Source organism: Mustela putorius, unplaced genomic scaffold (assembly GCF_011764305.1).
Source record: "Mustela putorius furo isolate JIRA1106 unplaced genomic scaffold, ASM1176430v1.1 tig00000083_pilon_pilon_pilon, whole genome shotgun sequence".
Lineage (NCBI taxonomy): Eukaryota > Metazoa > Chordata > Mammalia > Carnivora > Mustelidae > Mustela > Mustela putorius.
In genome coordinates, this window is record NW_025421273.1 from 30,580,297 (window position 1) to 30,594,286 (window position 13,990).

General features: G+C 36.4%; 1 protein-coding gene across 1 annotated transcript in view; it reads right to left on the bottom strand.

The window, feature by feature from the left end:
- SEPSECS (Sep (O-phosphoserine) tRNA:Sec (selenocysteine) tRNA synthase) overlaps nucleotides 1-13,990 on the bottom strand; it is a 35,342-nt gene that overhangs the window by 15,651 nt on the left and 5,701 nt on the right. The window contains exons 5-8 of the mRNA XM_004762678.3: nucleotides 11,663-11,816; nucleotides 9,783-9,885; nucleotides 2,821-2,950; nucleotides 2,616-2,707 (exon numbers count right to left, since the gene is read on the bottom strand). Of these exons, the coding sequence (XP_004762735.1) occupies nucleotides 2,616-2,707; nucleotides 2,821-2,950; nucleotides 9,783-9,885; nucleotides 11,663-11,816 (479 nt within the window). The remainder of the gene's footprint in view (nucleotides 1-2,615; nucleotides 2,708-2,820; nucleotides 2,951-9,782; nucleotides 9,886-11,662; nucleotides 11,817-13,990) is intronic.

Consider the following 13,990-nt stretch of genomic DNA (forward strand, 5'->3'; position numbering starts at 1 on the left):
CACAGCCAAGTCTACAAGCAAGCATGTCTCGATCCAGAGACCCAAATGACTTTTAGCTCGTTTCCCTCTCGTATTCTCGAGTCCCAAGAAGGCTTTCTTGGCATGGCCAGAAATATGGCAGCTGAGTATTATCTCCTTATATATCTGCAAAGCAGCAAACCCTCTCTCTCTAAAGGACCTATCAAACCTGCTGGATGGAATCTACCTCTACATGCCCACCTGCAAACCAAGTTAGCCAGATCACATGCCCACTGCTCTGAACAGAGAAGGAAGGGGTGCTGTGATTGATAGTTTCGCTAGGATCACCTGGAGTCAGGGATGGGCCATTCCCAACAACAGTGATTCTGCACAAGGCAAATACGGTATATCCTTTCTAAAATATAACTGAGCTTTTTTGGCCAGGATCACTAAATTTATTCATTGTTTTTGCCTCCACTGGCTATTAGTAGACCTAAGTCTGCAGATTTATAGCTATATAAGATAACTATATAGCTACCAGGCCGGACTACTTATCCATGTAAGGAAAGAGCAGTAGAGTTTAGAGGTTAAGACAGTAGATCAAAGGCTCAACTGCCTAGCTTTGAACCCATGTCTCACAGTTTACCTCATACATGTTAGTTCTCTATCCTTTTACTTCCTATAAAAATGAGGATAATGGGAACACCTCACAAAAAAACCTGTGAGTTCAAACATCTTTTTCATAGTGAAACAATCAGTTATAGGAGAACTAAGGCCCACTGGCATCTAATACAACTAAGCTCTCATATAAACAATATAAACCCATGATAGTTTTGCTCATTTATAATCAGGCTTCATCTATCATGTGGAAAAGGTTCCTTGGAACATTTATTGAGGTCTTCTCTTTGTAGCTACAATAATCTATGACCATGATGATTACCTTTGGGAGTATATCAAACCAGACTTTTATTCTAATCATTTGAAAATCTTTGTTAGGTTTATTGAGGCATAATTTACATACAGCAAAATTTCAGAGGCCCAGTATGTAGGGGTCCACTTCTATGAATTTGGGCCAACATGCACAGTTATGAAACTACTCCCATTGTCAAGATACAGCCCATCTTCCCATCCCATGAGTCCCTTCCCTCAACCCACAACTGTCCACCGCCGATTTTTTTCTCTGTCCTGGTATTTTTTGCCTTTTCCAGAATGGCATATAAATGAAACCAAACAACATGAGGCCTTTTGAGTCTGGCTTATTTCATTTAGTATAATGCATTTGAGAGCCATTATTTTGTTGCTTATATCAGTAATTTATTCCTTTTTATTGCTGAGTATATACGCACCACAGTTTGTTTATACACCAGATGATGGACATTTGAGTTGTTTCCAGGGTTTGGCAATTATGAATAAAATCACTATGAACATTTATGTATAGGTTTTTGTACAGACATAAATTTTCATTTCCCTTGAGTGAATAGCTAGGAGTGGGAAGGCTACTTTATAATGGTGAGCATATGTTTAACTTTATAAAAGCCATGAAAGTGTTTTCCAAAGTTACTGTACCATTTGTGTTCTTACCAGCAATGTCTGAGAGTTCTCTACTTGCTTAAGCTCTTTGCCAGCATTTCGTATTGTCAGAGTTCTTTATATTAGCCCTCCTACTAGGTGAGTAGTGGTATCTCCCAGGTTTTCAGGGGCATTTCCCAAAGACCGAGGTTGAGCCTCTTTTCCTGTATCTCGTAAATCTTAAGAGATGTCCTCATAATACAAAGTAAGCAATTACCTTCCTATGGACTGAACTGGTGGGGGGAAAGGAATAACTAGAGGAAAGTAGGAACAAAATCTTTCAACTTCTGTTACATATTCAGAAGGCTGTGGAGAGGATCTATCAGAAAAAACATAAAATACATAAATATATTATAAATCTCAGGGATTATAATTGCTACTAAATGTTAGAGATTTACACAAATACAAAAACTGTACCAGGGGCCTCTAGGTCTCCCCGATGGGAGATGAATAAAACATTTTAGTCTGACCCACCCTGCCAACACTGTCTCTGTCTACAATTTTGGAGTTGTCCTGAATTAATTAAGCCAGTTTTTAGTGTTGGAGACAAAGTCCAGTTTTCAAGCACAAATGTCACTTTTCTTTTCACAGCCAACATAACCAATGAGTTCAGCATTCCAGTAATGACAAGAGATGAATGTATTACTTTAGAATGAGAAGCTGGCCAACTTCTGACCTGGTTCTTCCTCTTGTGACTGTCATCTCACACCTACACAAGTCTTCAGACTTGCAAAAACTAAAAAGAAAAAATTTGTCCATTTGTTTTTCAAGACTCTATCTTTAAGTGATAAATGAACTGAATTTTACTAAACTATATTAATAAGAATCTCTGATGTAAGACCTTCTTTAAAAAAAAAAAAAAAAAAAAGGCAAACTCACCTGTCCAAGATTACTCACAATATCTGAATAAACAGGACAAAATGATTAAATGAAATCACCTGGAGTGATTCCACATCAAAGTAAATCCCTTAGGACCACACTAGCCATCTATACTCTCAAAGTGGTGAACCAAAGGCAAAAATACCAATAATTTGGAATAATTCTAGTCAAGATTTTAGATCTATTTTATACCTAAAGGGAAAGCTTACCTTTCTTTCTTTTAATAGCTTCTTATAGCCATTTGATCCAAGTGATAATAAAGTAATAAGGACATCTAAAGAAGGTGAAGCTGAAGCTCTTCCTGAGATAAGATAAACAAATTATATTCAGGAAGGGGGGAAAACCTTTAGAAATTAAGATTTTTTTTTTATAGTAGCCTAGGTATAAATGGATTTTTGTTAGTTATTTCTTTACCTGGATACATCTTGCTGATTTCCTGAATGAAGGAATCATTAAAGCCAGCAATTATAGCGCCACCTACTGGAACCATAAAATTTTTGTCCAAGCTCTGAACGAAAGCATCTATTCTGCCAACCCGAGCCCCCTAGAATGAAAGAACATGTAATGTTAAATATTGGCTTCTAGGAAAAAAAACAGCAACTGCTATTAAGAAATAAATACCATTAAATAATTCATGAAAAATCATAAATAGATCAAATATCTTATTTTCTTTGTAACAGTGCCAATAAAACATTTTTAGGCATGAAAAAGTTTTTAAATGTTGCTCCTTTTATGTGAAAGAGCACTTTATTTACAATCTGTTTTTATACAAAAAAAAAAAATCATTAAAACCTCACAACAACCTCGGGAGGAAGGCAGAGTTTTAGTATTAGTTTAGGTGGGAACTCAGCTTTTCACCTTAAAGTTGGCTAGGAGAGTAGTTTCCTCCCCAAGAATAACAGTCCATCCTGCAACTATTAAGTCATTTTAAACACCCTCTGTGAGTTCAAGACTGGCCACCAGTATGTAATGGACGGCAGCCACCCATGTTGCCCATCAATCAGTTAATACATTTACATCCTTCTCTTTGATGCGGGGACAATCAACCATCTGCATGACCACTTTAAGCAACAAGCTCTGCTCCCACCACCACTCAGATCACAAAAAAGAAAAAAAATTATTTTTAACATCAACTAATGGAATTTTTTTTGTATACTCTTGGCAATGTTTCTGTATAACTCATGTTTCCTAATGTTATAGTCTTAGATGATCTCATTCTACTGCAAATGAACTTCAAGTGAAAATCTAACATCCCAGTGAAAAACTGCTTACTTACCAAAAACGTAAAAACTAAGTTCTAGTCCCCATCCAACATAGTCTGTGACCTTCTATCTAATGTGCTTCAATTTTCTCCTCTTAAAAATAGAGATATTATCTAAATTTCAACTAAGATCGTTTTTTTCTTTATCTGTAGTGACAGATTTTCAATCTGTATTCACAATCTACATTCCTATTAATATTACAACCACATTTGACCTTCATCTTCACACTTTCCCTCCACATCCATATCTGAGGGAGAATAGAAGGAGCAGATAGCTGGCCTAATCTGAGAGACCAGATCCAGGCAATAGGGAAAAGCACAAAAGCAGGAAAGGGAAGCAGACTACTTTGGAAGCTACCGCATGATTGTTTAAATCTTAACCTTTCCCTGTTACTCTTCTGATGTCCTCATAAATTAAAATCAAAGAAAATCTCACCATATCACAAGGAAACAGAAAGAAGCATATAATGACCGATGGAATAAATATCCAAACAGCACGCAAAGTAGTAGAACGCAAAAATAAGGAGGGATTCTTAGCGTTGTCTTTTATTAACATTTAAGTACTGTCCAAGGCTTCCTGAGAGAAATGGGAGTCTCAATCAGGAGCAGGAGTTTTAAGTGAACTATCGCTGCCAGACTTTGCTAGAACCCTCCATCACTAAAACACAGAAAGCATAAAGGGCAGCACACTCTGTGGCAAGAAAACAAACAGCCTGACAAATAACAAATGGTTTTATCAAAGAAACAGAGTGAATAAGCCCCAATATATACCTACATATGTTTCAAAAGAAAAATTAAATAAATGTGGAAGTAAAATATGGGTTTTTCATTTTTTTTAATGAAAACATTATTCTGCCAGTTTTACTGAGATATAACTGACACATTCTGTGCATGTTTGAGGTGTACAACATGATGATTTAATATATGCATATATTATGAAGCGACTACCATAGTAAGTTTAAAAACACCAGAAGACTGAAAGGGCTTAAATAAAACAGGGAACATATGAGCATGTGCTATGAAGGAAAGGGCTACCATTTATCAGCTCATTTGTTTCCTTGTTTATTCACAAAAGAAATATCTGGGCACTATCAGCTGCCAAACATTGCTTAAGGTTCTAGGAGTCCTGGTAGCAAAAAAAATAGATAGCTATTCATATAATAAAAATTTCTGCCAGAATTTACTGGGAACTTACTAAACATCAGGCACTGTTCTAAGCACTCTATATTTTTAACCCATTTAGCCCTCATAATAACCATCTGAGGTAGATGCTACTATAATAGCTATTTTACAGATGAGAAAATTAAGGCATAATAAAATTAAAGTGGCCTGTCCAAGGTCAGAAATGTACTTAACACCACAGCTGGGATTCAAATCCAGGCAGTTAAAGCACCTTATTGAAAGTCACACAGGCGATCAAAGGCACAGCAGGGTCTAAAACTGAGGTAACCTGGAGGAAGAGCCCACGTTTATAAAACAAAGTATTATTCCTGTGGCATTTCCATTCTTCCAGTACCCAAGCCAAAGCCCTGGAGTCCCTGAATTCTCATTTCCTCATACCTCACGTCTGATTCATCGGCACACCCTGTAAGATCCACTTTCAAAATACATCTGAACCCAACCATGTCTTAACCCTTAATGGCCACCACCCTGGCCTGAGCCACCAACACATTTCATGTGGGCTCTGCAACAGCCTTCCACTCCTGCCTTCCTACAGTCTACTCCCCACATAGCAGCCAGAATGAGGGCTGAAAAATGTGAATTACGTCACTCTTCTGCTCAAAACCCTCCCGTGGCTGCAACCAGACCACGGATAAAATCCCCAATCCTTAGGGCACCTCAAATCTCTTACTATCATTGCTGTCCTCATTCACCCAGGTCCAGCCATATTGGCCTCCTTGCTCTTCCTCACATCCTCCGAGCACACTCCTGCCTCACTTACTTGCTGCTGTTACCTTCTGTCTGGACTCTAGAGAGCTGCAGGGCTCACCCCTTCCTATGACTCAGGGCTCTGTTCAAATGTTACTTCCTGGAGAGGACTTCCTGGATCACTCCATTTACTCTGACACCCCCTCCCCAATCCAGAGCATTTATCAAGACCTGTCATTCTTATTGTGTACTGTCTCCTTCTGCTTCAGGAGTACAAGGACACTGTGGTATTTACTACTATATCCCCAGTGCCTAACCTGATGCCTGGCACATCAGGGGAATCTGTTGAATGACCTGACAAGTAGGTCTGTGAATAAGTAGTATAACACCTACTTTTTGCAAATTCTTAGTAAGCAAAGCTGCTGCTTCCCACACTTTGGGAGCTTTATAATCCATTCCAACTCTAAAATAATCAATCTTATGTATTTCTGTGACTCTACAACATCCCTCTCCATTAATCTGTCCTACCATCCATATTCCATCAGTCTCCTAAATTAGTTTACTATATAAACAGAAGTACTGGTTCCTCAAAGCCATCTTCCTGGGGATGACACATCATACCAAAATATTTTATATGCTCTTCATTAAACCATTCTGGAGCATCATCTTTAAAATAAAAAAAAGAAAAAAACTGGGGTGCCTGGGTGGCTCAATCAGTTAAGTATCTCCCTTTGGCTCAGGTCATGGTCTCGGAGTACTGGGACAGAGCCCAGCATCATGCTCCTTGCTCAGCAGGGAGACTGTTTCTCCCTCTGCCCCTCACCCTGCTCTCATGCTCCCTCTCTAATAAATAAATAAAATCTTTCAAAAATAAAAATAAAATTAAATGAATAAAGCTGAAACACTTTAGTTATAGCTCTTTCTCCACTGACTGATTACTATAATACTATCTTCTCAAGAATGTATTTGCAATTTCAGCACTCTGTTTTTTAAGAGAAAATATGAGGCTCTGAATTCACACTGAACTAAATGGGCCATTTTGTAGCTACGGGACCTGGGGCCAGTCACTTAATCCTTCAGAGTTTGTTTCTTCATTTGCAGAAAGGAAATAAATAATAAGTACACCTTAAATTGTTAGGATTAAGCTAATAAACTTTACAAGTCTAGCAGAATGCCTGACAAATGGTGGGTATTTAATAAATGGCATTACTAATGGCATATTACTAAGAAGAACTATGGAGATGAATTAAAGCTAACTATAATTTTTTTTTAGAATGTCATCAACAGCAAGTCTCACTCAATAAGACCCAAGTATTTCCTTGGCTTAAAGCAACAGTGCCACCACCTCATTTTGTGAGGGCCAACTTGGGAACATTAAAACATTTAAGTACAGTTTTTTTCCTTTTAAGAAATGCTAATTTTAGAAGTTAATATAGTATCTGCAACAATACAGTAACTATTTAAATATCACTCACCCATCTTAAAGTGTTATTTTCTGATTAAAGTTTCAGTAAAATCACCTCACAAATTAGAAGTGATGACAAAGTACAGCATGCTTTCAAAAGAACTGAGGCTGCTAAAAACTAAAGAGGAAAGGGGGAAAGAGAAATAAAAACAAATCACTGAAACAAAATGTTTTCAAGAATTCCAGTATAGAGGGTGCCTGGGTGGCTCAGTTGGTTAGGTGTCTGCCTTCCGTTCAGGTCATGATCCCAGAGTCCTAGGATTAAGCCCTCCATCGGGCTCCCTGCTCAGCCAGGAGTCTGCCTCTCCCTCTGACCCTCCCTCTTCTCATGCTCTCTCTCTCTCTCTCTCAAATAAATAAATAAAATCTAAAAAAAAAAGATTTCCAGTGTAGAAAACTATACAACCTTTCTCGGCTACCATTCACATTGGAAATAATCTTGTCTGGAATTATGACGGAGGGCTGCCTAGGTGGATTAGTGGGTTAATAAGTCTCTGTCTTCAGCTCAGGGTCATGATCTCAGGGTCCTGGGATCGAGCCCCACATTGGGCTCTCTGCTCTGCAGGGAGCCTGCTTCCCCCTCTCTCTCTCTGCCTGCCTCTCTGCCTACTTGTGATCTCTGTCAAATAAATAAATAAAATCTTTTAAAAAATAGAATTATGATGGAAAAGTTCCTTAAAAAGTTAAGGAATAATGGAAAAGGATATGTAAGTAATGATAAATAGTCTTCCTCTGGCATAACATGCCTACCAGCCACTCCACCTGGGGATTTATGTTACATAAACTTATCATTTCCTCATTGGTGAGCTGAATTTGAGTTGGGCTTCTTACCTGCAGCCAGTTGTGCCCTGATACAACCTTTCAGTAAAGAAGTTAAGCAAATCAGCTAATACTATCATATAAACTACATTTATATGAGAAATGATACTAGTATACTCCAAAAATTATTATTTTTTTTTACTAGCTAGGACCTACTGGGCTAAGGAGAATTCACCACTGCACTGGAGAAGGCCACAGATAATCCGTGAATAAGTCTTCCTCAGGTAACATAAACCACATGTGTGTCAAAATTGAGTATGTAATTAACACCATTATGCACATAGATTATATAACTCATACCATACACGGATAATAGCTATCCACATCTTAATACAAGTAATTAACCACTCTAAGTAAATATAATATTTCATTTATTCATCCAATTTTTCTAGGAACCAGTCACTGAACATCAATTATGTACTACATTCTGTCTTAAGTATTGAAGAAATAACAGTGAACAAAACAAAGTCCTTTCTCTAACAAAATCTTAATTCTAATTATTACCAATAGCTAAACAATAAAAAATAAATAAACATCATATCAAATGGTGATACGTGCTATGGAGAAAAAGAACAAGAGGCCATCAATTTTAAGAAGCACCCAAATTTTCCATACTACTAGGTAGGAAAAAACATTGTCAATTAACACTATAAGACACCACTGATTCTAAGACAACCCAATTTTAGAGACGTTATAATGTGGAAAAATGTGTACTTTAGAATAAATGAGTATGATATAAAATAGGAAAAGGGAGTCAGAAAATGCTGGCAAAAAAAAGGAACCTGAAATTTTAGATAGGGTGTCTGAGAGAGGTAAAAAGCCATGCAGCTCTCTGGAAGAGGAACCCAGTGAGTGGAAGGAACAAGAGCAAAAGCAGGGCAGTGCGCACACACATGGCACAATGAACAGAAAAAATGTGCCCGGAGGCAGCGGGTCAGAGAGGGCAGTAGTAAATGAAACTGGAGAAGGTGCAGAGGCCTGAGTACACAAAGCCTCGCAAGCCATGGCTATGCCTCTAATTCTGAGCAGGACAGGATGCCCAGGAGTATTTTCAAAATAAGAATCTACAACAGGGGTGCCGGGGTGGTAAATTCAGTCAAGTATCTGACTCTAGGTTTTGGCTCAGAGCATGATCTCAGCGCTGTGGGATGGAGCCCTGTGTCGGAGGAATCTGCTGGAGATTCTCTCTCCCTCTCGCTCTGCTCCTATCCCGCACATGCACGCTCTCTCTCACTAAAATGAATAAATAAATCTTTAAAAAAAAAAAAAAAAGACTCTATGGGGCACCTGGGTGGCTCAGTCTGTTAAGCATCTGGTTCGGCGGGGGTCCTGATCCCAGGGTCCAGGGAGGGAGGGTTGAGTTGGGCTCCCTGCTCAATGGGGAGTCTGCTTCTCCCTCTCTCTCTGTCCTCCCCCAGCTCATGTTCTTTCTCTCTCTCTTTCCCTCAAAATAAATAAATTAAAAAAATTTTTTTAAAAGAATCTAAAACAGATGACTAGGATCTGGTTGATGCTTAAAATAACAAAATCGTAACTTTTTTTTAAACCTGCCAACTTCATAGTTATACACTCAAATGTTTACAAATGAAGCCATTTCCAACCTAGGATAATAAAGTATAGTGATTCCTTAAATACAGAATAAATCATCAATATAGTTTTAAAAATACAATACCAGTATATTAGAAAAGCAACAATACTGGTAATGAAACAATCTCAGAAAGTTAAAAAAAAATAAGCTACTAAAGTATTTCTATGTTGGTCCTGACCAAAGCTATCAGTCCAATTACCAGCAAAGAAGAGTCACTTTTACCATATGGATATTAGATGCCAATTTCTAATGCTCCACGGAGGTGAAGATGCCACAGTCGATTTTACTATATTAAGTAGTAAGAAAAACAAAGGATAATCTTGTAATATATTAAAATCATTTTTTCCCAACATTATCTTTTTAAACTCTCTTACCTGCTGGATGAGGTGCATACACTTTGAAGACTGCACTCCGTATGCATTGTTGACTATATGTGGGATGCCATAATTAGCACAGATCACAGCCAGTTCTTCTACTCTACAAACATAAATATTCAACAGAAAGACATATTCCTACTGTGCTTTTATAAATTACAGTGTGAAAACTTCTTTAATTCAAGTTATTCTTAATGTACACCAGAAAAAAAATGGGAAAACTGAAATTTCTACAGTGGTATTTTAGCATTTTCAACAGCAGGCACTTTAGGATAAACCTAAAAAAGCCTTTAAACTAATATTACCAATAAATGAGATAACGGGTATTTATAAAAATCTGTATGGATGGTAGCTTTTAAATCACTTTAAGATTTCCCATATAAAAAACAAGAAGCAGATTATAATGACCCCTTCACAAGGCGGTATGTTCATTTTTAAATGTTTTTGGTTGCTTATCATACTAAAGCTAATAGCTGCAAAATAATTAGCATGTCTTGAAATCTTAAGAAATCTTACATTTAACATCTCGTAAAGTAAAAAATACATTTTCAAGTAGACTTTAATGTATTAAAAAATACAGAACATTAAATGTTTCAGTACCAAAATAACATTTTCCAACAACTTGCAACTAAAGGATCTTTTAAATAGCTGCTCGTTTTAAATTCACTCTTACTTTTTCATTTGACACTCCTTATATTAAAACAATTTGAGAGTCTAACTCTATGCAAAGTAAGGTAATAAATTTCAATTAGAGTGTAATAAACGATGTTCCCTTGCAAAACCAAATACTACTTATGACTGAGGCCATTTCTAATAGAAATGTCTTCACATGCTATGAAGCTAAAACTAAATCCTATGATTTAATAAAGTTAATTTTTCTAAAAAATGTCCTTTCTACAATACAAAGAATTTGGAAGCAAAGCATTTTTACTCAATAAAAGTTCTTTCCCATAAGGATGTATTTCAAATATATATTATATGGTTTTATTATTTATTTTGCAAAATACATTTTCTTTTTTAGATGTTTAGATTTCTTTTTTAGATGTTTATTAATATGTTCTTAAAGTACAGATAGGAATGACATTATTCTGTTCTTCTGTCAGAGGTTTTCAGTTTACTATTTCCTTAAGGTATTATGAATTAAAAAGTCATTTTATCATTCATTTTCATAAACCTCACAAACTGACAGAGGAACCTTTCTATTACTCAAAGTAATCAAATGTTTTTTAAAAACAGAACTTTTCTGGGTACAAACAAGTATTTTCTTCATAAAAGTCACTTTTGTATGTTTGTGTTCTAATAAAAGCATTCCTTAATAATAAAGCTCCCTGAAAGTATGATACTATAACATAAAGTACTATTTTAAGAAGGAAAAAAAAATCACTTGTGAATTATTTTAAATATACAGAATTGATCAAATCTGCTAGTATTTAGGGGGTGCATAAAGGTATTTAATGAAAGGCAAGGAGACAAAAAATATTCTCCATGTGGATCAAACTGTATTATAACTTAGTGGCCAATTTAAGATGTCTGTCAGATAGAAGAAATGATATGCCTCTTTTTTACATTTCCTTTGACTGATCTGGTCCCACAATATTCAGTCCAATTAACTGATAAAGACAATATATACATACACCTATTCAAATTAAGACTATAAAGGAATAAGCTTAATGTAAAGAAATAAAAATATATTTTAAATTTAATAAAATCAGAAATTCAAACATATTAATAACTGTGCATCACTATTTTCCTAAAATTTACTCTTGTCAGAAACATTCATTAGATAACAGAACTAAAAAGTGGCATTTAAGAATCTGTTGATAAAAAACTAAAAAAAGACCCAATGAAAATCTAAAGGACAATATTTGCAAATGATTTACCTATCAGGCACCCTTGGAGCAAAACAGGATGTAGTGGAATGAACACACAGAATGGAATCAGGCCCAAGTTCCTGGACTTTAGACTCCACTGCTTTCAGATCTGTGCGCAGCTCGTCACCTTCTAAAATATTCTCTATCACCACCGGCTCAAAACCTAACCAGGCCAATCAGAAATCAAAAATGTTAGATAAACTAAAATAAGGGAAGATCCTGGAACTCTAGGAAGCAGTGCTATTCCACATAAGAACTCTAAATCCGGTCAATGAACCCTCCCTGAATAATAGAGACATGGCTTGATATTGGTAGGACTCAAAAGCAGGCCAAAATAATGTGAAGGACTAGTAGACCACAAATAGAACCACAAATTTACTTAACACTTAGATAGGACTACAAAGACTAATTCTGGGAAGGAAAACAAATGTCAAATAAATACCTATGAAAGTGATAACACAGTCATTAATGACAAAAAGAATCATTTGGCACAATTCAACTTCAGACACCAGAAAAGTAAATCTACTCATTCTCTGGCAACATTTCACTTTTTTTAAAAAAAGATTTTATTTATTTATTTAATTGACAGAGAGAGAGAGAGACAGCAAGAGAGAGGGAACAGAGCAGGGGCAGTAGGAGAGGGAGAGCAGGGAGCCAGCCCAGTGTGGGGCTCAATCTCAGGACCCTGGCACCACGACCTGAGCGGAAGGCAGACACCTAACTGATTAAGCCACCCAGGCACCCCTGGCAACATTTCATTTTTAAGTTCACTTTATTTCAGAGATGGACAAGAATAACCATATAATTCAGGTACTAAAACAAGTCACAATCACCAACTTAATATCTTACTCCTAAAGAAAAAGTAATGAACTTTAGTAGTTTACCGACCACTGACCCATCCCACAGTTTCACAAGGGCCTTCTACAATTTAAATATAAAAACTATTTCTCAATTTTCATTTGAATTAGTACACTTAACTAGCATATGATCAAAGATCGCCCCAAATAATAACTGTGTAATCTTGTATGGTGAACATTTAGGTATCCATAAACTTCAAGAGTTTTATGTGCAATATATACACCAAACACTGCCCAGAGCACTTAGATAACCAAATATTTTGTAAAGCTACTAAGTACTTAGGGTATAAGTAAAATCTAAGTGGTCAGAGTCTTACAAATTGGATAGAAAATAAACTTGGGAGGGGCGCCTGGGTGGCTCAGGGGATTAAGCCGCTACTAAGTACTTAGGGTATAAGTAAAATCTAAGTGGTCAGAGTCTTACAAATTGGATAGAAAATAAACTTGGGAGGGGCGCCTGGGTGGCTCAGTGGATTAAGCCGCTGCCTTCAGCTCAGGTCGTGATCTCAGAGTCCTGGGATGGAGTCCCGCAACGGGCTCTCTGCTCAGCAGGTAGCCTGCTTCCTCCTCTCTCTCTCTCTGCCTGCCTCTCTGCCTACTTGTAATCTCTCTCTGTCAAATAAATAAATAAAATCTTAAAAAAAAAAAAAAAAAAGAAAAGAAACTTGGGAGATTTTATACATCAAGTTATTATGTAGTCACATCTTCAGTATTCCTAAATAGCAAATCTACAGCAGGCTGGACTTTCACACTTAGGGGCTCTAAGAGACTTAGAAACCATTTACCTTAACTCACTCATTTCAAAGATAAGGGAGCCAAAGTTCAGGAAAATTTAGTGGCTTCCCCAAGGTCATACAGCAAATTAAAGCACAGTTATAAGCAAGCAGTTTTCTTCTGTGCTTAATAATCCATATCAAGTTGTCTGTATTCTATCTACAGAAATATAAAAACATGGCCACTATTAAAATCATCAATTCAATTATACTGGCTCAGAGATGTCCGGGTTTTATATCTATACCTTCACAGCTTTCAAAACAAAAAAAACTTAAATAAGTAGTGCTTCCTAATGACAGCTTATTTTCTATTATTTTTCAAATTCTCTTGACCCAACCCTATTTTTGCCTTCAAACATTTAAAATGCAAGGTTTTTTTGGAGGGTACAACTATCTGGCTTCCTAAGAATATAGGCTATCCTAAGAAAGGATAAACTGTACGTTGTAATACAAATCCCAATATCTTTTGGAAAAGTTTCCCATTTTTCAATATGGCAACCTTTCCCATAACTTTGGTAATTAGTTCTTTGGTTAACAGGATATAAATAAACAGACTTGACAACTTTATACTCTTAACATAAATCAGTCTATCTTTTTATCAATTTCTGCTATAAGTCCTTACTATGAATCCCTTTAAATGGATTTCTTTAGGATTATTTATGCAGTTTAATTATAGGCTAATATAGTTTACTTCCTACAACAGACTG